Genomic DNA, 22,232 nt, shown 5'->3' on the forward strand with positions numbered 1-22,232 from the left:
GGGGAACAGCTGAAATCACAGGAACAAGCAGAATGAATGCGTCCAAATGGTCCGGCACTCCGAGAGGACGGTTTGCATGTGGTTCCAGTTTAGGGAGCTACATATTCCCCCATGACCCCTCGGAAACAGGCTGTTTCTCGTTCAGAACAGAGGTAAATTAAAGCTGTGTATGGTCCGCCTGGCTTCAGAAACGCGTTTAATTAGGTCATTATTGTATTATTGTATTATGTAATGTTAGATTGCTATGTGACCATATGCAGAGCCGGTGTGCTGAAACAACGGCCGTGACCGGAAATACTAAACCTCTGTACCAGAAGTACTGTAAGTGTTTAATATGAAGCTTAGTGGATGGGCGTAATGAATCTCAGCTGTTATGCAGTTACATATGCCACTCAGGGTAGAGTGTAGGCTTTTAGAACTGAAGGCAAACTGCGCTAGTAGTTAGTGTAGTGCTGTGAGTGCTCTGAGGTCATATCTCGTTTTGTTTTTGGCATAGATTTCTGCACAGATCAGTATTTCAAAGTTGTTCTTTGTACCTTTTTTTTTTATTAAACCAGCTTATGTTTCCCATTGGTGTAATTAAATAGTTATCAAAAATAAACCTGGAAAAACGACTGCATTTAAAAGGCAACAATGGGCTCCTGGGACAGGAATGACTCAAAGGTTCCAAAGTTTCTGAGTGAACTCCCAGCAGCACGGCTGTGACAAGAGGCTGTGTTTGTGTGGGCTGGCTCGGCAGGGGCTGCTGCTAAGCGGCGTGTGTTTGTGGGAAAGCAAGGGAAATGTGACTGGGTTCCAGATGGAAGTGATCAGTTGTGTTTCAAAGTAGGGTTTCTGTACAGCGGTGTTTGATGGGTACCAAAAAGATGAGACAGGCTTGAAAAGATTCATCAGCAATTCAAACCTGGCAGTAAATCTGTCCCTGTCAGGTGCCTTGAGGTCTAGAGGAGTGGAAAGTTGAGTTATTAAACTCGGCTGCACGAGGTTGCTGATTCCTCAGATGTGTTGGGAAAGCAGTGCTGAACCATTTAAAAACACCAGCAGCAAGGAGTACTATTTGAAGGAAAGCTTTGGTTTTTGCTGTCCCCTCAGACTGGAACTACTAACAGAACTCCACTCCACAGTGTCACTTTCTCATTGTACGAGATGGTTCTTCGATCGTTTGAACCAGCTCTGTGATGTGAAATGAATACAATAGCACATGGATTGTGAAACTGTGTGCTTAGTGTATGCTTGTATGTAACTGTAACTTTCTTCTTTTAAATAATAAATGAAATAATCTACAACTATAGAACTGCTTATAAAATTGCATGCAGATCTGTTACCACGTTCCATTAGATTCTACTCCACTCTGACTTGCGAATGCATTAGCTTTGGATTTTGACTGGCTAAACTCCTGAGAGCTAAATCTTGCCGTTTCCATGCATTTCCTACTTTGAATGCGCAATGTTCCTGTTTTCAGATCTGCTTCAGCCCTTCATTAAAGGAGAGCACAGCCAGCCGGGGGTCCTCATTATCACCAAGAGGACGCCTATCGAGGTACCGTGCCGGGTGTCTGTCCCAGACCTGAACGTCACTCTCCTCCGCGTGAGTATCTCTGCAGGTTTCAGCACTTTCAACCATAGTCATGCTGTGTGCAGCACAATATCCAGTAGAACATATAATCTCCCTGGTCACTGATTTATTTCATAGGTCAAGATATAAGAAACTATGTCAAGCGTTTTGCCTTGAGGTGGAGCATGTCAGTCTGAACCCTGTCTCTGTGCTGCTTTCCTTTGACAGTATGAGAACAGTCATTTTGTCCCACTGGACAGAAAGTTGATGTCGTGGAACAACAAGAGAGGCATGTCTGTCCCCAGGGAGATGGTCCTCAGCAACTCCGGTCTCTCTGGAGTGATCTGCCACACTGAGATCAACAAGGTCCAGTTTCGCTCCGCCTTCTTCTTCTCCCATGTTTCAGGTAGTACAAGCTTCTGCATATTCACTTTATCTTTAGTTTGAGTGCTTAAGACATACTCCCAACACGTTGCAGTGCCAGCTGAGTCGGCTGGAGATTTGTGTTGTCCATGCTCATGGTGTAAAACTTACCATGTCACTGCTTCTTCCAGTGCTGCCATCTTTATAAAACTTTATCACAGTCATTTTGCAGTTTTCCTAGGCTTTTACCTTAGCTAAATATTCCTAAAGTAAGTGGGGTGACCATATGGCTGCAGGTTGCAGTCCTTTGCAATGCATTCTGTTATACATAGTCCTGCAAAAAGAACCCCACACTCTCCAGGTGAGGCCGTGTGGTCACACTGGTCAGTGTTCATCAATAATATATCATGCCCATGGAATTTGAAGGAAGCATTTATTGAGTGTCTCAATGAAGCCATGAGGGTCATCACGTCTAAAGGTCTTGAAGAACTCAGAGGCTGCCTTTAACCATTGTGTTTGATTTTAAACCACGAGCAGCTCTCAACGTCTGCAGCTGCTTTGCTGGAGAATGTGCCGGTAAAGCATTCACTGTGAAATGTGCTAACTGTCACTCTCTTTCCTGTTTCCCGCAGGAAGCCATATTTATGATTTCAAGCTGTTTCCTGCTGAGTGGGTGGAACTTGCTGTGGGGGAGGGGCTTGTCCTGAACTGCACGGCATTGGTGGAGTTTAACACAGGCGTAGAGTTTCAGTGGGCCTATCCTGGCAAACAGGTATTTGTTCATTTTCAGTAAAGAAATTAAACATGTTCCAGTGGCTGGCTGATTGTGCTACTTTGCCTACTGTGCTCCAGTTCAATTTCAGTGTGGGGAGCAAACAGCACCAATCACGATTCATTCAGTGCAAACACCATCAATCATGGAAGTGCCGATTCAATGCAGTCAAACAGTCCACCGTATTCGCCGATGTACCCATGAATATTTTTCATAAATACTTTTTTTGTATTATTATTTATTGGGTTTCCTTGTTGAACCTCTGTATCGATGCCCTGTAGTATTCTCTCTCACACCCTCTTCTGTCACACCCTCCCTCACTCTCTCTCACCATCCTTCACTCTCTCTCACACCCTCCTCCCTCTCACACTTTCCCCCTCTCTCTCATACCCTGCCTAGCTCACACACCCCCTCTCTCACACACCCTCTTCCCTCTCTCTCACACCCTGCCTCTCTCACACCCTCCCTCTCTCTCACACCCTCTTCCCTCTCTCACACCCTCGATCTCTCTCACACACCCTCGCTCTCTCTCACACCCTCCCCCTCTCTCTCATACCCTGCCTCTCTCACACCCTCTCTATCTCTCTCTCACACACACACACACGCACTCGCTCTCTCTCACACTCTTCCCTCTCTCACACCCTCGCTCTCTCACACGCTCTCTCTCTCTCACACCCTGCCTATCTCTCTGTCACACCTTCTTCCCTCTCTCTCACCCTCCCTTTCTCTCGCACCCTTTTCCTCTTTCTCACACACTCTCTTTCTCTCACACCCTCCCTCTCTCTCCTACATCCTCTCTCTCACACCCTTCCCTCTCTCTCACACCCTCCCCCTCTCTCACACCTTCGATCTCTCTCACACACCCTCGCTCTCTCTCACACCCTCCCCCTCTCTCTCATACCCTCTTCCCTCTCTCACACCCTCGATCTCTCTCACACACCCTCGCTCTCTCTCACACCCTCCCCCTCTCTCTCATACCCTGCCTCTCTCACACCCTCTGCTCTCACACCCTCTCTCTCTTGCTCTCTCACACACACACACACACACTCGCTCTCTCTCACACTCTTCCCTCTCTCTCACACTCTTCCCTCTCTCTCACACCCTCGCTCTCTCACACGCTCTCTCTCTCTCACACCTTGCCTATCTCTCTGTCACACCTTCTTCCCTCTCTCTCACCTTCCCTCTCTCTCACACCCTTTTCCTCTCTCTCACACACTCTCTTTCTCTCACACCCTCCCTCTCTCTCACACCCTCTTCCCTCTCTCTCACACCCTCCCACTCTCTCTCACACCCTTCTCTCTCTCACACACCCTCGCTCTCTCTCACACCCTCCCCCTCCCTCTCATACCCTGCCTCTCTCACACCCTCTGTCTCTCACACCCTCTCTCTCTCGCTCTCTCTCACACACACACACACACACACACTCGCTCTCTTTCACACTCTTTCCTCTCTCTCACACCCTCGCTCTCTCACACGCTCTCTCTCTCACACCTTGCCTATCTCTCTGTCACACCTTCTTCCCTCTCTCTCACCCTCCCTCTCTCTCACACCCTTTTCCTCTCTCTCACACACTCTCTTTCTCTCACACCCTCCCTCTGTCTCCTACATCCTCTCTCTCACACCCTCTTCCCTCTCTCTCACACCCTCCCACTCTCTCACACCCTTCTCTCTCTCTCACCCTCTCTCTCTCACACCCTCCCACTCTCTCTCACATCCCCTTCCCTCTATCTCACACCCTTCCCTCTCTCTCATACCCTCTTCCCTCTCTCTCACACCCTTCTCTCTCTCTCACACCCTCGCTCTCTCTCACACCCTTCCCTCTCTCTCACACCCTCCCTCTCTCTCACACCCTCTTCCCTCTCTCTCACACCCTTCCCTCTCTCTCACACCCTCCCTCTCTTTCTCTCTGTCTGGGCTAGGCTAACCGCTCAGTCAGTATCCGTTCCGAGAGGAATTCCCTGGATCAGCAGACCGAGGTCTCCAGCATGTTCTTCATTCCCAGCGTGAACCTGACTGACATGGGAACGTACACCTGCACTGCCAGCAATGGGGAGAAGAGCTTCCAGGCCTCCACGCAGGTCATCGTACATGGTGAGACCTTCAGGGGACCATGAGCACAGCTTCCACTGCCACAAAACTACGGTCACTAAAACCATCGCATTATTCATATTTCATTCTGAGTACTAGTGCAAGTTAACGGACTACGTTTCCTTCAAGCCAAAAACTGGATTAACATTTTCTGGCTTTTAAATGGGCTGTGCTTTCATCACAGTTCAGTTTCATAAAGCAATATTACATTCAAAATATACTGAATAATCATTTATAGACACAGAGATACTGTTCCTAACTAGCAAGACAGTGTACACAAATGAACACATTATCATAGCCAGCTGTAGAAATCAGAGATCAAATCCATCATCTTCCTCATTTGAAATGTGTTCGGACTACACAGCATCCAGAACGCTGTGCAAGCCTGGGTCAAGGAGCTCTGCTTTAAGAGTGTTGCTGCCTCCTGTGTTTCAGAAAAGCTGTTCATCAGCATGGAGTACGTGAACGGACCAGTGGTAGAGGCCACAGCTGGACAAAGGATGGTTAAACTGCCTGTCAAAGTGTCTGCTTACCCGCTACCTGAAATACTTTGGTGAGCTGACTGGGATTCATTCATACCTGTGAAAGATGAAGGACTGACGGCAATGGAGACTGACACGCTGTCAGCTCAATGAGCTTTTCAAGATTCATCACCCACATACAAGCACATACTGTGCATGTCACCCACATACAGTGCATATTAGTGCTTACATCTGTGTAACCAATACCAGCAGAGAGGATACATATCTAGCAGCAGTGACCATCAATTGCTTTAAATTAAATATGCATTGGGAAGCTTATCATAGGGAAGATTACTCTTTTATTTTTCTATAAATCATCCATAACTTCAAGTTAAAACTATATGAAACTAGGTCACGTAAACAGGCATGTCAGCTTGTGCAATCTGTGGCATCACTGCCCGTGTGTGCTTATGGGTTTCAGGTACAAGGATGGCAAGGTAATTACCAAGAGCCCGGAGTTCAACAGGATGAAGCAGTGGCACTATGTGCTGGAGATCCGCGAGGTGTCACAGCTGGATGCAGGAAACTACACCGTGGTTCTGAGAAACAACGCCGCCCGCCTGGAAAGGGGGCTCAGCCTTTACCTCGTCATCAACGGTAACAGACAAAGAAGCTTGGAGTCCTTTCTTTTATAGTCAACGGAAATAGGTTTCAAAGCATGACAGTAAAAGCTGCACTGTGCTTGCTCTTATCAGACAGTAACCTGGGTTTGCATTGGGTGCTGTGTCAGCATCTCTCTCTCTCTCTCTTTCCTGAGTGCGTCTCTCGTGTCTCTGTAGTGCCACCAAGGATCCATGAGAAGGAGGTTGCCTCTCCCACTAACATCTACCCCCGGGGCAGCCGGCAGACCCTGACCTGCACTGCCTACGGGGTCCCAGCTCCGAACTCCGTCACCTGGCAGTGGAGGCCGTGGGGCCCCTGCGGACTGAACAACATGCGTAGCCTGTACGTACCACGAGCTGGGCAAGATGCCCACGCACACCTGCATTATAGTCAGGCAGGAGGGGGGGTTCTATAGGGAATATAGGGATCCAGCAGAGCCTGAGAGGCACTGACAAGTTTCTTGGTCTAATTTGTGTATCTTAAGCAGAATGTGCAGTAAATGTCATTGAAACATCATCATCTGTACATTATATAAATTGGTTTTGTTTTATGCACTGCGATACTCATGTTAAAACAGTTAGACATAAATCAATCAATCAATCAACTGCTGCAATGTATACACCACAAACACACACACACACACACACACACACACACACACACACACACACACACACACACACACACCAAAAAGCCTGTAGACAAGCATGTTTTTAAATCAATCAGGGTGGACAGTCTGTATTCTGTGGTGGATTGGTCCTGGCCTGTCCATCTCTGTCGTGGTTCATTCAGAGTTCAGTTCAGGCTTCACTGGTCAGTGTTGTCTTTCTATAGTCTGCTGATCATGGTCTATATCAAAGCAGGGCTTACTGAAGCCCTCAGCTTCAGTCTCTGTGGGTGTCAGATGAGATAGCAGCTGAGGTATTTTTAGTGACGAGACTCTGGTTCTGTCCAAACAACAGGAAGATAGGGAGGATGGCACGGTGACATCCTTGAGCCTGGGAGGAAGAGAGCTTGGGCCTGTCAGCACTGACAGTGCAGACAACCCCCCAGGACGGCTTGCTTCCTGACCTGCTTGCCCCGGCCTTTCTCCCCGTGCCAGGCCCTCTCGCTTCCTCCTATCGTGTGCCAGCACGGGGGTGTGTGTGTGTGTGTGTGTGTGTGTGTGTGTGTGTGTGTGTGTGAAGACCCTCTTGGGGAGGGGGGTACTGGCAGTTAAAGGCTGAGTACCAGGAAGACTATGGTGACTCAACTGTACCAGCAATCTGTGGGCATATCAAATTAAATGAATGGAGACGTGTTCTTGTTCCCTACTGTGTTTCTATGCTAATAGCCAAAGTAAACGAAACTAACCATGGTACGAAGACGCTTTGTTCTGAACACTGGCATTATGTAGTCATGTATATTAAAATTAGTTTTGTATATTGTTTTTAATAAAGGGGAACAGGCAGGCATTGTATTTGTTTAATAATGTATAAAAACACTAATATTTGCTATCAAAAGGATCATTTACATAAATGCTTTTACAACAAATACCTCTGTGTTCCATAACCCCCCCCCCCCCCCCCCCCCCAAAGAAAAAAACACAAAAAACCACTGTGTTAGTCAACTGTTTCATTCCGCTAGACAAGTTCTTCTAGAACATATGCAAATACACTACAACATCTTTCTGTATGGCTGGGCATTCATAATCCATGTGCCAGTGAGTTGGGTACAAGTAGTTAAGGCATACATGATAGTACAGGGGTGAAAATAAGACTCCCATTGCATAACAGTTTGATCCAGTCCTGGTTTTACACCTGAGCTTGTTATTTATACACTAATCAAGCCTGTAGTAAAATCTGGATTGGTTGAGAACGCTATGCAAGAGTGAGTCTTATTTCCATCCTTGGTGTATTGTATAGAAAGCCACGCCAGGAATCTGTATTATTCAGAGCGGGGTGAGAATAGAAGCAGTGAGTATCCAGAACATATTGACAAGACTCTTGTTTAATATTCTTTTTCCAACAAGTGCATCTGTGTAATAAAGCAGGAGTTTGTACAAGGCAGCATTCCTATTCGGAGGCACTGTCTTCAATGTCAAGGTGCAGGATAAGCAGCCCCTCCCTGTGCACTTCACAGCGCTGCCCCCATATTCACTGCCTGCTCTGTACTTCAGGGGCCCTCGAGGAGCTGTCAAGCGCCGGCCGAGGGACCGGGTGCCAGAGTGTCAGAACTGGCAGGACATGGAGACGGACAACGGAGTGAATAAGATCGAGAGCCTCGACACCTGGACTGAGATCGTGGATGGCAGGAACAAAGTGAGCGTGAGAGTGGAGCAGGGGAGAGGGGGAGCGAGGGAGCGGGGCTGGTTCTGTACCTCGGCTCAGGGGTAGAACAACTATAGTGGTTTAAAGTCAGTGCTGGACTAGTACCACAGACTGTAATGGGATCCCAGTGGTATTTGTTAACAGTATAAGAAGTGGAGTAAGAGGAGAGTCCCGAGCCCCATCATCCTGACAACATGTCTGTCACTCCCCCTCTGACAGGGAGCATTTCCACTAGAGAAATATTTCAAACTCTCTTCCACGCCACACTTCCTGGAGATAGTGGGAGTAAACACGCTGGGTGAGAATACTCACTTCTTGTTTTCAGACACACCTGTGAGGTAATTTCCTGCGGAGGTTATGTAGGGAAGACAGGGTACTATAGAGTACCGACACATTGGGTTCGTCTACATTGAAAAAGTTTGGTTCCCCCAGGCATACTCTGAACTCCTCTCAAACAGTAATGTGCTGTGTTATTGTCTATCAAATGTGGAGAAGCACAAAGGAGAGGTAACCAATGCTTTGAAATCCATTTTAAAGCCTCTCGTATTTTCACAAATGGTTCTTCATATGTTTTTGTTATTAATTCAGTTGTGGAACATTTTGAATGAAGATACCTATGCAGTAGGTCACATGATCTGTGCTTCAGAACTAGGAAGAAGCAGCAACTTCAAATCAATATTAAAGAGCTTTATTTGAAATTGTATTCCCATAAAAAACAAGCCCATGAAGTCCATTGTAACTCTGCATAATAACATTGTAATGATGTGTAAGTACACATGCATGTAAAATAAAGAACCTGCAGCATTCACTGTGCTTCCTCCCTGACAGACTGTGAGCAAGCTGGTTATAGTGAGTGCCAATGTCTCAGTGGTGTACAAGTGCTCCGTCGCCAACAAAGTGGGGCGAGACGAGAGGCTCATCTATTTCTACGTGACCAGTAGGTTCCCTCACAGCACGCGGCCTGTGCTTTAAAAGCTCTCATAATGTGTGTGTGTGTGTGTGTGTGTGTGTGTGTGTGTGTAATACAGTGGGAGTGTATGCAGGAACATTCTTTCATTATCTATATGGTTAGTTTTCCAGCACTGGTTTTTTGGGACTAACATCACCACTAACAACAGCCTAGCTGTTGTTACCTTAATAACTACCACTGGTGTAAATGTTTCTAATCTGTGTGCTTCTAACTCATATAGAAACTTGCCAGAAATCTCCCCCAAATCTCCAAATGGAGTCCACAGTGTGTTCTCGGTTAACATAATGTAGTTCTTCTTAGTACTCACTGACTGAGTACTTGTGGTTGCTACAGTATACGATAGGTGCCAGTACAACTACCATGCAACGCATTAATCATGATGTTTGTTTGATCAGTCAGACCAAAAAATCAATTCCAGTATGTTAATGGAACCGCAGTCTGTTTTTATAAATAACCTGTTGATACGAGGCATTTTCGAAACAAGAAACAGAAATGTTTAATGTAGAGCTGTCCGATCTTTCTGGCTGAAAAAACCATATCAATGAACAGAGGCTTCATAAAGAGCCATAAGAAATGAAATTATACATTAAAAAAGAGGGAAACATGTTTAAGTTGACCACACACTGCTTCAGTATCTATTAAACAAGCTACATGTTCAAACACAACTTTGATTTCTACCATGATCCAGCCTTGACCTCTAAGAGAAATATTGTGGAGTGGGAGAGCTGTAGGACAGCCCTGAATGAATGCATATCAAGTTACTGAATTCATCAAAGTATGCATTTACAAATGAAGACTCACCGGGTGTGTGCTCACTCCCGTATTCCCCTCTCTCCCCGGCAGCTATCCCAGAAGGCTTCGGGATCGAGCTGCATCCCTCGGAGGAGCCGGTGGAGCGGGAGCTGGTGAGCCTGCGGTGCAGCGCTGACAACTACACCTACGAGAACCTGCAGTGGTACCGGCTGGACCCCCGCACGTTGCGGGATGACAGTGGCAGCCCCCTGGTTCTGGACTGCAAGAGCGTGCACCTGTATGCAGATCCCCTGGACGGGGAGCTCTCCTTCGAACCCGCCTCCAACAATTGGGTCCTGGAGCTCACCATCCCCCACATCCTGCTTCACGAGGAGGGAGACTACGTGTGCGAGGTGCAGAACCGCCGGAGCAGAGAGAAGCACTGTCACCGCAAGTACATCACCGTGCAAGGTAGGGCCCGCGGACTGCATTTACTGCACAGGGTCACCACCTCACAGAACGAAAGAGGGGCTGTTCAAAGTGTAAACTCTCTCTAGAAATGATATATTCACCCAAGAGGGAAACATTGCTATCATTACTACTATAGTATTATCAGCCAATTCAAATTGTGTATCTTTTGCTGTAATATTGTCTACTGATTCATGGTACTGGTATTTAGTGTCCTGGGAATGCATATTGACTTCTGGGACGATCCAGGGAAAACAGGAACAGGTGGCAGTCCTATGCACAGTGCAAGGGACTGCTTGATCAAGGTGTTTGCAAGTCGTGCATTTCTTTTGATTTCGTGATTCGAGCTAAGGAGTGGGAAGCAGTGTAGCTTAGTGGCTTTTCTTGGTTTGAATTGCATGCAGCTGAAGCCGTGGCAATGCAGTGGCATTAGAAGCCAGGGGTATAGCAAAGGCAGCTACAGTGGGATAGTGTCAGATTATCGGTATGAGAACAGATTCTCCTTTAGATCTAAACTCTTTGCGATCTCCGCCCTCGCAGCCCAGGAAGCTCCGCGGCTCCGGCAGAACCTGACCAATCAGACGGTGAATGTGAGCGAGTCCATGCTGATGAAGTGTGAAGTGGAGGGCACCCCCTCACCCCAGATCTCCTGGTTCAAAGACGAGAAGCCTCTCTACAGAATGTCAGGTGAAGGCCGCTTCGCTTTGCAGTTCTCAACGCCCTCACACACAGAGCAAATTCCAAATGCCCCTCGTATGCTGTTTTCATCACTGTGTAGTGTAAACAGGAAGAGCGACCCCAACGCCAGGCCAAGAACAGGAACGATAGCTGGCGATGTTCACATTTGAAGTGCATAGGCACAATTTCCTGCAACTTATGAATGAACGCAATTGATTGTAGCACGCCCAAGAAACACACTGTTGATGCAGCTGGTTTATTTGCCTATTCAGGACACACGATAAATGTGTCCCGCTTAGTTTGCTTACAGCAGTGTTTTATACATGCTAATCAGTTACTGGCACATAGGCCAGATTCATTTGCACGCTGGGTAATAGTGTATTGAGCCGCACAGGAAGTGCGTGACCTTGAAAGATGTTTTTAACGCAGTTGTCCACAAGCTAGCTCCTTCCAATCAGTGATTCCAGACCCTGCCATGTGGCCGCCAGTTGTGACGACTTGTAAAACTTAAGTTCTAGCTCAGTGGTGTACTGTCTGCGGTAGAATGGCCTGTCATCAAATCAATTATTCTTCAGGCCTCCCCTATATTCTCTAATATTAGGTAACAGCTCATTCGTGTAAAATGATTGCAGTGGTTGGAAGATGTATACATTGATGTCAAACAACCTTGTAGTGAGCTGGGCATGAAGCTATATCTGGAATACACTGTAAATGGAGTTTGGAAAGTGTTTGCAGAATATAGTCGTTGTGTATAATGTTGTGCTGGTCAGAATGTTATGCTGTTCAGAGTGCTGTGCTGGTCAGAATGCTGTGCTTTGCTGTTTGGAATGAGGGCTGTGCTAGGAATGATCTCCAGACTTATGGCTGTCTGGATGTGTGCAGGGATCGTGCTCCAGGACTCCAACCAGACCCTGAGTATCCAGAGGGTGCGCGAGGAGGACGCCGGCCTGTACACCTGCAATGCCTGCAATGAGAAGGGATGCGTGCGCATGTCAGCGACCATCTCCGTCGAAGGTAAGAGAACTGCTAAACACACACACACGCACACACACACACACACATACACACACACACGCACACCCACACTGTCACACATTTATTTTAACATGAAAACAGCCAAGAACGCAACCACCTTCATAAACCCCAGATTTATCTCTGTCAGAAAGGTTGTCTAAGCATATTTAGTGAAACTCATGCAATGCTGATGCAGGGTAAGTCTGATGTTGCCGGTCACGGTCTATGCTTCAAAAAGGCATTGCTTGACTCCATCTTGTGGCTGGTTGGTGTAATGACGGTGTGTATACATAAAATGCAGGCTGAAGTCAAATGCAAATGTCCCATTTGTTTTTTGCAATATGCTTATGATGTTTCCACTCAGCCAGAAGGGGTTATCTTGTATTATGTGCCTCTCAGTCAGCTCTCTGTATTTTGTATTGTGTGCCTCTCAGTCAGCTCTTTGTATTTTGTATTATGTGCCTCTCAGTCAGCTCTCTGTATTTTGTATTGTGTGCCTCTCAGTCAGCTCTGTATTTTGTATTGTGTCTCTGTATTTTGTATTATGTGCCGCTCAGTCAGCTCTCTTTATTTTGTATTGTGTGCCTCTCAGTCAGCTCTCTGTATTTTGTATTGTGTGCCTCTCAGTCAGCTCTGTATTTTGTATTGTGTGCCTCTCAGTCAGCTCTCTGTATTTTGTATTATGTGCCTCTCAGTCAGCTCTCTGTATTTTGTATTATGTGCCTCTCAGTCAGCTCTCTGCACTCCCTCCCCCCCCGCAGGTTCAGACGATCGGACAAATGTAGAGATCGTGATCCTGATCGGGACAGGAATCATTGCCGTCTTCTTCTGGATCCTGCTCATCCTCATCTTCTGTAACGCCAAGCGGGTAACTACTGTGCACTGACCTAAACTGCTGTGTAATACACCTCCACTACACTACTGTATTATACAGCTACACTACTGTAATATACCATGGTACTATCTAAGCAGTGTAATCCCATGTAGACTTCAGTGTTATCCCAGGCGTGGGATTACTCTCCAGTCTATGGGATACTGTGTGGATTAAAGCTCCTATCCTCCTCCTCTCCTTGCAGGCTAACCCGGCAGACATCAAGACGGGCTACCTGTCGATCATCATGGACCCCGGGGAGGTGCCCCTGGACGAGCAGTGCGAGTACCTACCCTATGACTCTACCCAGTGGGAGCTCCCTCGGGACAGGCTGCGGCTCGGTGAGGCCCTGTCTGTCTATCTCTCTGTGTGTGCCTATCTGTGTGTGTGTGTGTGTGTCTCTCTCTCTCTGTCTGTGTGTCTGTCTGTGTGTGTGTGTGTGTGTGTGTGTGTGTGTGTGTGTGTGTGTGTGTCTTCTCCCTGCTGTGTGTCTCTGGATGGGCCTCTTTATAGAGCTTACCAGGTCATAAAGTCCTCAAGTTAGGGAAACTTGTCAAAGCTCAGCTTATCAGGACATATGTCCCCATAAAGTTTCAATATGCATTTCAGACATAAAATCATTGTTTTAAAATAACTTCCAGGTGTACTGACTGTGCTATACCTCCATTATGTTACTTCTGTGGTGATTTCCGTACCCCTCTAGAGTTTAGAATAGGGCATCTATTCTACATCTGAGTCAGTGAAAGTCTCTATAAACACAATAATCAAAACGTGTGGCTGCCTTAGAGGGGGAGGGAGTTTACTTAACTGTGCCTGTGTACAAAATGCAATGCATTAGAATAGTGTTGCAACTTATGCAGTCATTTTTACTAACCCTAATGAACATGCATGTCCAGAGTGGGCACTCAGTCTTGCTGCCTTTACTTCTATCTGCAGGGAAGGTTCTTGGGCACGGGGCCTTCGGGAAGGTGGTGGAGGCCTCTGCTTTCGGGATCAACAAAATAAACAGCCTCAATACGGTCGCAGTCAAGATGCTGAAAGGTAAGAGCAGAGAGGGACTGTGGGGAGGTGCCTGCCAGTCTGCAGTGTCACCACATTCCGTGTTGTAGCAAGGAGGAACCTGACTGTCTGTCTTCTGTGTTGCAGAGGGAGCCACAGCCAGTGAGCACAAAGCACTGATGTCAGAGCTGAAGATCCTCATTCACATCGGGAACCATCTAAACGTCGTGAACCTGCTGGGAGCCTGCACCAAATCCAACGGTACTCTCAGAGGGACCAGGATGGGCCGAGGCGAGGCTATGCAGACCAGGACTAACTGGACCAGCCTTGGACAGATTGTTATAAACCAGGACAGACCCAGGAAATCAGAATTTCCTTTAATAAACAGGATTCCTTTATAACAAAAAGCTTCCTCAATATATAAGACATACATGCAGCAACATTATAATATAATTCATGTGTTGTGCATAGCACCTTACACATATTGTACAACACTGTCTGTCTACTGAGTAACACTGTTGTGTGTCTCTCCCAGGTCCCCTGATGGTGATAGTGGAATACTGCAAGTATGGTAATCTGTCCAACTACCTGCGAGCCAAGAGGGAGGGATTCCTGCCTTACAGGGTAAGAGCGCCACCCTGCTGCCCGACTGAGCTTCTACACATCCATGGGTTTTATCAGAGTGTGCATTTCAATCCTCAATCCTCTTCAGCTCTTTTCATTTCGACGTCTTTATAGACATGGCTCACAGCCTGCCTCATAAAGACCCTTAGAAAAGTTTATCATGCTACATCTAGCAGTTTACAGCCTTTTCCAGGCTCATACCTTGCATTGCCCAGGTGAACATGTATTTTTTTTTATATATAATACCATGTATTTACCCCGCTTCCTTGTGCTTTACCATGATTTCACTCTGATTTCCATGCTTTCACCACTCTGTACAAAACCTCTTTAATTGGACAGTGTTATGTTGAGCTGCTAAAAATGCCACCTTCTTAAAGAGGATGCACTATTAAGAATGTAATTAAACAGCAACCCTCCAACATAACAGAGATCAATAGATTGGACAGACACTGAGACTATAGTGTTCCCCTTCAGAGGATGGTGTCTGCAGTCCAGGGCAGGACTGTGTAGGGGAGCTGGAGTTCAGTCTCTGTGTTTCTGCTGGTCTCTTGGCAGGACCGCTCCCCGAAGATGCGCAGTCAGGTGCGGTCCATGATGGAGGCTGTGATGGTGGAGAGTAGCAGCCGGGCCGGGCCCACCGAGAGCTCTGTCATGGCCCGCATCATCGCCAACCAGAACCAGAACTTCAGACCCAGCTTCCAAAAAGGTAAGGCTACAGCTATGGACACACACCCCCACCCCAAGACCCCAGCACGAGGCAGGGGAGGCGTGCAACCTGGGTGATATAACATTACACCGTGTAACAATTTATTTTATTTTTTTTTGTTCCTGGGTAGTAAGTGTTATTTCCTAACTGCTTATGCCTCAAAAGTATAGAAAATGGCTATTATTCCCCACAAACTTTGCTTTTGTTATACAGCATTTACAGTATAATCGTAACTTTCAAAAAACTACTCACTTCTAAATCTTTTATAGTCATTTTTGTATTACTTTAGTATAAATACATTTTAATTGGGATTCATATGTTGTTTTTTTCTGACTTTATGTGAACGAATAGACACACATTTGCCCGTTTTCCCATTGGAAATCGTGATATTTTGAAATATCACTGTCCTGGTCACAAAAGCAAAGTTTGTGGGGAATAATAGCCATTTTCTATACTTTTGAGGCATAAGCAATTAGGAAATAACACTTACTACCCAGGAACAAAAATTGTGTTACATAGTGTTATCAGTGTTTAATATCAAAATGCTTTTTTTATGTCAATTAAAAGCATTCTTTAAATAACGCACAAGTTAAATTAGCCCCATTTTGGAATCATAAGCCCTTTTTTGGGCTTATAAGAAATGATAAGGCATCCAGAAAAAGTGCCCTAATCCCTACAGATGACCAGTGCAGAGCAGACGGTGCCCATGGCATGAGTGTGAAACCTCACTGCAGCCTAACTCTTCTTCCTCGCTCACTCTCCTCTCCCCTCAGTGGAAGACCTTTGGAAGACCCCATTGACCGTAGAGGATCTGATCTGCTACAGCTTCCAAGTGGCGCGTGGCATGGAGTTCCTGGCCTCCCGCAAGGTAAGGAAAGTGGCTAGACTGCTCTCAGCACGACACACTGACCCACAGCGTCAGGAGCCTCAGCACATCCTACTCAACACGCTGACCCACAGCATCAGGAGCCTCAGCACACCCTCCTCTTCAACACAAGCCTCAGCACACCCTCCTCCTCAACACGCTGGCCCACAGCGTCAGGGGCCTCAGCACATCCTCCTCCTCGACACACTGACCCACAGCATCAGGAGCCTCAGCACACCCTCCTCCTTGACATGCTGGCCCACAGCGTCAGGAGCCTCAGCACATCCTCCTCCTCGACACGAGCCTCAGCACACCCTCCTCCTTGACACACTGACCCACAGCGTCAGGAGCCTCAGCACACCCTCCTCCTCGACACACTGACCCACAGTGTCAGGAGCCTCAGCACACCCTCCTTCTCAACACGAGCCTCAGCACACCCTCCTCCTTGACACGCTGACCCACAGCGTCAGGAGCCTCAGCACACCCTCCTCCTTGACACGCTGACCCACAGCGTCAGGAGCCTCAGCACACCCTCCTTCTCAACACGAGCCTCAGCACACCCTCCTCCTCGACACACTGACCCACAGCGTCAGGAGCCTCAGCACACCCTCCTCCTCGACACACTGACCCACAGCATCAGGAGCCTCAGCATACCCTCATCCTCGACACACTGACCCACAGCATCAGGAGCCTTAGCACACCCTCCTCCTCGACATGCTGACCCACAGCATCAGCCTTAGCACCATGATGACATCCTAATCCACCCTTGTCTCTCTCTGCCTCTCTCCCTCAGTGCATTCACAGGGACCTGGCCGCCCGCAATATCCTGCTGTCCGAGAACAACGTGGTGAAGATCTGTGATTTCGGACTGGCCCGGGATATTTACAAGGACCCTGACTACGTGCGGAAGGGGAATGTGAGTAGAGTTCCCCCCACACGCACAGCACAGCAGGCATGGGAGAGGGGCTACCAGAGAATATCTTACAATAGAACATTAGAGTCAGACGCAGTTTAACACAGTTTAGCGCTGCCCCATATTGTACACAATACCCACTGTTGAACGTTCTCTTACTAGGCGCGCAGTACAATCATAGTTATCGCCAGCATGCAGCTAAGATGCTACGGGTATTTCGCCATTGTTCACTGTGTAAAGTGCATATGCACATGCTCACCTGTGCCGTACCTGGGATTTCACATCACTGTAAAATAGTCACTCTCTGTTTGTATAACTGTATCTCCTGAGCTGGGGACAGATGAGTGTTTTTGTTTCCCTGCTGTAGGCTCGTCTGCCCCTGAAGTGGATGGCTCCCGAGAGTATTTTTGACAAGGTGTACACAACGCAGAGCGACGTGTGGTCCTTTGGGGTCCTGCTGTGGGAGATATTCTCATTGGGTAAGAAAGTGCTCTTGCCCCTAATGCACATACATACATATAGACAGACAGACAGACAGATGCAGCAGGTACTACTGTAACTTCTGTCAATTAGAATATATTTGAAGATGTTTAAAAAGACCCTATTGCTCTTCAGAGTTTGCAGCTATGGAAGAACTTGGTAAGTGTGCAGTAACTTTGCACTGCAATGTATTCTCTCTCAGGTGCCTCCCCATACCCGGGGGTGCAGATTGATGAGGAGTTCTGTCAGAGACTCAAAGATGGGACGCGGATGCGAGCGCCGGAGAATGCCTCTCCCGAAATGTAAGAGACTCAGCTCTGCAAAAATCAACTGATATCTAGCTGTGGCTAACGCTGAGATTGTATAACCTGTCCATGGTTAGAGCTGTCATGATGTGTTTTATGACTTGGTCCTGGACTGCAGGATTCTTGTAAAACACATGTTAGGTTCAACGGGACCTCCTGGTGCAATCAAAGTAATGGATAAAGACCCAGGGTGTGTCCCAGCTCAGCCCCTGACCCCCTGACTCTCTCTCTCTCTCTCTCTCTCTCTCTCTCTGCAGATACCGGATTATGCTGGCCTGCTGGCAGGGCGAGCCCCGGGAGAGACCCACCTTCTCAGCGCTGGTCGAAATCCTTGGAGACCTGCTGCAGGAGAACGTGCTGCAGGTGAGAGAGCACATGAGGGATGGAGAGAGGAGAGAATGCTGTGGGAAAGTGACAATTGAGTGGAAAGAGGATTGAGGAGGATAGGGCAGAGGAGGAGAGCAGGTATGGAAAGGAAGGAAGAGTGGGCAGATAAAGGGAACAGAGAAGAGGGAGGAGACAGCAATATAGAAATGTCCATCCTTGACTCAAGAAAAATTGATCCATAGACAAAGCTGGATGTAAGCACAGTGGATGCATATGATACATGCCATACCCCTGTGAAGCTGTATGAATCCTGTCTCTCACCAGGAAGGGAAGGACTACATCCCCCTCAACATGTCTCAGAGCTCGGAGGACGACGGTTTCTCCCAGGCCTCCTCCCGGCCCTCCTCCCAAGAGGAGGAGAGTGAGCTGAGGCTGCACTGTAACGTGATGCCTGGCAGGTAGGGGGCGCTGTGGGAAATAATGGTATAACTACAGGATTAGCAACAACAAAAAATATATTGTAGATTGTTTCTTCACCTGGCAACGAACCCCTCAGTCTTAAGCAGCCACAGATATTCAATCTCTTTGACGAGGACTGTGTCAGGATTCACTAGATGTGTGAGTTTTCCATACACATAGATTAGTTAGTAGAAGATAAAGTACAGTACCTGTCAAAAACATGAATTCAAATAATTAAGATGGATACACACACAAAGCCACGTTGAACAGATTCACATTATGCTGAGTCGGTAGCCGGTGGTTTTGCTGCTCAGTGTGTGTCGTGACTCCTCTGTCCCGCTGTCTCCTCAGATACTATAACTGCATGTCGTTTGGTGGGAGCAGGGGGGCTCCTCTGCGCTGTCAGGGGCAGGTCAAAACCTTCGAGGAGTACCCGCTGGAGCAGACCTCTCACAAGGCACACCACGTGAGTACAACCCCCAACATCCTAATTACAAGTACAGTACTGGTTTACCCTTCATCGCTAGAGCTGATGCTGTTTGAGATTAAAACCATGCTAAGGGTGCGTTTCTGTGTGTGCAGGATAACCAGACGGACAGTGGGATGGTGCTGCCCTCTGAGGAGTTTCAGAGAATCGAACACAAACACAGAGGAGCCCTGGCACTCAGGTAGGAGCCCAAACACAGCGCTGCAGTTATTTCTGCACACTTGCTGTATGCAGCACGGATGAGTGCATGAAGGCCTGTGCTTCAAACTGCAGCAAATCTTAGTAAAAGCATAGCAAAGTGCAGCAAAGCCTTTGTCGATGCCCTTGTCAAAACATGTGTTTTTAAGATAGCGAAAGCACATTGAAAGTAAAGCAAAGGTAAGCAAGGTAAATCCCAGATCCCTGTGGGTACAGCTCATGTTACAGGGTCTGAGACTCCGCCCCCTGTGTGTAGAGCTCATGTTGCAGGATCTGAGAGTCCGCCCTCTTTGTGTAAGTTTCTGCTCACGCTGTGTTTCTCTTGCTCTTAACAGTCAGCAGGCGAGCAGAAGCACGGAGGGGGCCGCTGGTTCCACAGAGCAGACGAGCCGGTATCGACAGCCCTTCCAGAGCCAGCAGTCCGGACAGACCTTCTACAACAACGAGTATGGGCAGCTTTCCCAGGGCACGCTGGGGGACTTCTTCCCCACGGCAGCAGGAGGAGAGGGGGACTCTGAGCCAGGCTGCATCGCCGCCTCCAGCCTCTAGACGGAGCGAGAGACACAACTGGGGGGGGGGGTCACATATTAAACCCAGAACCCTGCTCTGAACTGAATGCTCTGCAAAAACAATATGCTTTCCAGCCACCGGGTGGCGCACTTACCATCTCAATCAATCATTTTACTAGTAGACAGTATTTTACCCAGAGTAAGCTTCCTTTATGTTTTGTTTTGTTTTTTGTGTACAAAAGTAAAAAATAATAATAAAGCAATATATATCGGTTTCTTACTTTTTATATCGCAGATGTATTTATTTTGGTATTATTATTTCCGTGCTCTTCTGCCTATAAAATTTTCTCCAGCACGTGCCCCTCTAGCACGTTGTTATTTTCACCGGGTGGCAGTCATTGTAAAGGTGCTGCACAGGACTGCAGTACTACTCCTAAAGTCTGGACAGCACAGAGGCTGCACTCAGTTCTCCATACCTTGCTTAGGACAGAGTGGTGAGGAGATGGAATAGGCTACATGGTCATGTTGTTGATGTGGAATCACCTGGATCCTTTAAGACTCTAAGTGACAAAGTTCTGAGATCAATCAGCTACTAGGAACCGGAGGAGCTTAGATGTGTCTCCCCTCGTTTGTGAATTTTCTTATGTTCTTATCTTTGAGTGTTGTAATATCCCTTGTAATGTTTAAAGCTGATCACCAGATGGAGCCCAAGCCCCTTCAGAAGAGTTTGGGTGACTCAAGGTTGTTTTATTTCAAAGAATTTGAATAGATTATCCTCTTTCTGCCAGCTGGGTCACAAGGTGGACGAGGCAATGACAAAAATGGGAGACTGCAGTCATTCATCAATCCTCAGCTTGAACTACTAGCCCCAACTACCATGAGTCCTCCTTTCTCTAACTATTCAGCCACATCACCACCCTGTCAATCAACCTGTCCTGCTAGACCTGACAGCATCCTAGTCCCACAGCGCTATCCACTAGGCCACACGTCCTCCTAATCTCTTTGCTCCAATCACAAGCTTACACTGCACCCAGTCCCTCAGCTCTGTCCACTAGGCCACACAGCCTCCCAGTTTCCTAGCTGTAATAACTAGGCCACAATGCCTCCCTCTCCCACAGGTTGTAGTTCTGCTAATAAAAAAGATCTCAGTCAGCATGTATTTTAAATCCCTCTCAGCATTTATATTAAATTTTTACAAATTGAAAAATTGTGTCTCTTTCTGCTCTACATTTTAAGCTTATATATATTATATATATACTATATATATATATAATATATATATATATATATATATATATATATAATATAATCCTCTTAGGAGAATATTAGGGTATATTTTTGGCTCAGTTTATAAAACACCTATAAAAACACTCAGAATAGAAACAGAAGTGTCCTTGAACTCATCTTGAAAAGCAGACGGCTAGGAATATCTCTGCTGTTCCACATTCTCAGCTGTCCACAGAGCTGTATGTCTAAGGTAATACTTGAAGTTTGAAGCAGTACACCCACTCAGTTCTTTATATTTTATTTTTTGCAGTAGTTTTTCTGTTTTTCTGAATCTTGGCAGAACAGACATGGATGACATAGCTAAATCTTTATTTGGTACAATGCAGAACGATGCAGTTTTCTATATTCCAAGAAGTTTTCAGTTTAACTTGATGACTTCGTATGCAGTGTTTACAAACAGTAAACAGTAAAAGTTTAAAGGCACTAGCCGAAACATTGGTTGACTTTGACCATATAGTTTTTTTATTGGAGGTAGTTATGGATGTGTGTCAGACTTCATATCTACAGCTCTGGAAAAAATTAAGAGACCACTGCAAAATTATCAGTTTCTCTGGTTGTCCTGGAAGAAAACTTGCTTCCTTCTGCTCTGACAATGTACCCCAACTCTGAGGATTGTTTGTTACAGCAGGACAATGCTCCATGCCACACAGCCAGGTCAATCAAGGCGTGGATGGAGGACCACCAGATCAAGACCCTGTCATGGCCAGCCCAATCTCCAGACCTGAACCCCATTGAAAACCTCTGGAATGTGATCAAGAGGAAGATGGATGGTCACTAACCATCAAACAAAGCCGAGCTGCTTGAATTTTTGTGCCAGGAGTGGTATAAAGTCACCCAACATCAATGTGAAAGACTGGTGGAGAGCATGCCAAGACGCATGAAAGCTGAGCTTGAAAATCAGGGTTATTCCACCAAACATGGATTTCTGAACTCTTCCTAAGTTAAAACATTAGTATTGTGTTGTTTAAAAATGAATATGAACTTATTTTCTTTGCATTATTTGAGGTCTGACAACACTGCATCTTTTGTTATTTTGACCTGTTGTCATTTTCCGCAAATAAATGCTCTAAATGACAATATTTTTATTTGGAATTTGGGAGAAATGTTGGCAGTAGTTTATAGAATAAAAC

The 22,232-nt window shown here is 46.7% G+C and overlaps 1 protein-coding gene across 2 annotated transcripts in view; it reads left to right on the forward strand.

The window, feature by feature from the left end:
• Positions 1-20,084, forward strand: part of LOC121324562 (vascular endothelial growth factor receptor 3-like) — a 43,182-nt gene extending 23,098 nt beyond the window's left edge. For both annotated transcript variants that reach the window (XM_041266611.1, XM_041266610.1), the window contains 27 exons: positions 1,463-1,587; positions 1,783-1,960; positions 2,550-2,689; positions 4,609-4,780; positions 5,213-5,330; positions 5,720-5,895; positions 6,078-6,243; positions 8,060-8,201; positions 9,039-9,147; positions 10,024-10,383; positions 10,921-11,067; positions 11,941-12,072; positions 12,834-12,940; positions 13,149-13,284; positions 13,880-13,984; positions 14,090-14,203; positions 14,478-14,566; positions 15,122-15,272; positions 16,046-16,140; positions 16,931-17,053; positions 17,418-17,529; positions 17,733-17,832; positions 18,093-18,198; positions 18,487-18,620; positions 18,973-19,087; positions 19,204-19,289; positions 19,642-20,084. In XM_041266611.1, the coding sequence (XP_041122545.1) occupies positions 1,463-1,587; positions 1,783-1,960; positions 2,550-2,689; positions 4,609-4,780; positions 5,213-5,330; positions 5,720-5,895; positions 6,078-6,243; positions 8,060-8,201; positions 9,039-9,147; positions 10,024-10,383; positions 10,921-11,067; positions 11,941-12,072; positions 12,834-12,940; positions 13,149-13,284; positions 13,880-13,984; positions 14,090-14,203; positions 14,478-14,566; positions 15,122-15,272; positions 16,046-16,140; positions 16,931-17,053; positions 17,418-17,529; positions 17,733-17,832; positions 18,093-18,198; positions 18,487-18,620; positions 18,973-19,087; positions 19,204-19,289; positions 19,642-19,855 (3,752 nt within the window). In that variant the 3' untranslated portion in view covers positions 19,856-20,084. The remainder of the gene's footprint in view (positions 1-1,462; positions 1,588-1,782; positions 1,961-2,549; positions 2,690-4,608; positions 4,781-5,212; positions 5,331-5,719; positions 5,896-6,077; positions 6,244-8,059; positions 8,202-9,038; positions 9,148-10,023; positions 10,384-10,920; positions 11,068-11,940; positions 12,073-12,833; positions 12,941-13,148; positions 13,285-13,879; positions 13,985-14,089; positions 14,204-14,477; positions 14,567-15,121; positions 15,273-16,045; positions 16,141-16,930; positions 17,054-17,417; positions 17,530-17,732; positions 17,833-18,092; positions 18,199-18,486; positions 18,621-18,972; positions 19,088-19,203; positions 19,290-19,641) is intronic.
• The last annotated feature ends 2,148 nt before the right edge of the window (positions 20,085-22,232 follow it).

Source organism: Polyodon spathula, chromosome 12 (genome assembly GCF_017654505.1).
Source record: "Polyodon spathula isolate WHYD16114869_AA chromosome 12, ASM1765450v1, whole genome shotgun sequence".
Lineage (NCBI taxonomy): Eukaryota > Metazoa > Chordata > Actinopteri > Acipenseriformes > Polyodontidae > Polyodon > Polyodon spathula.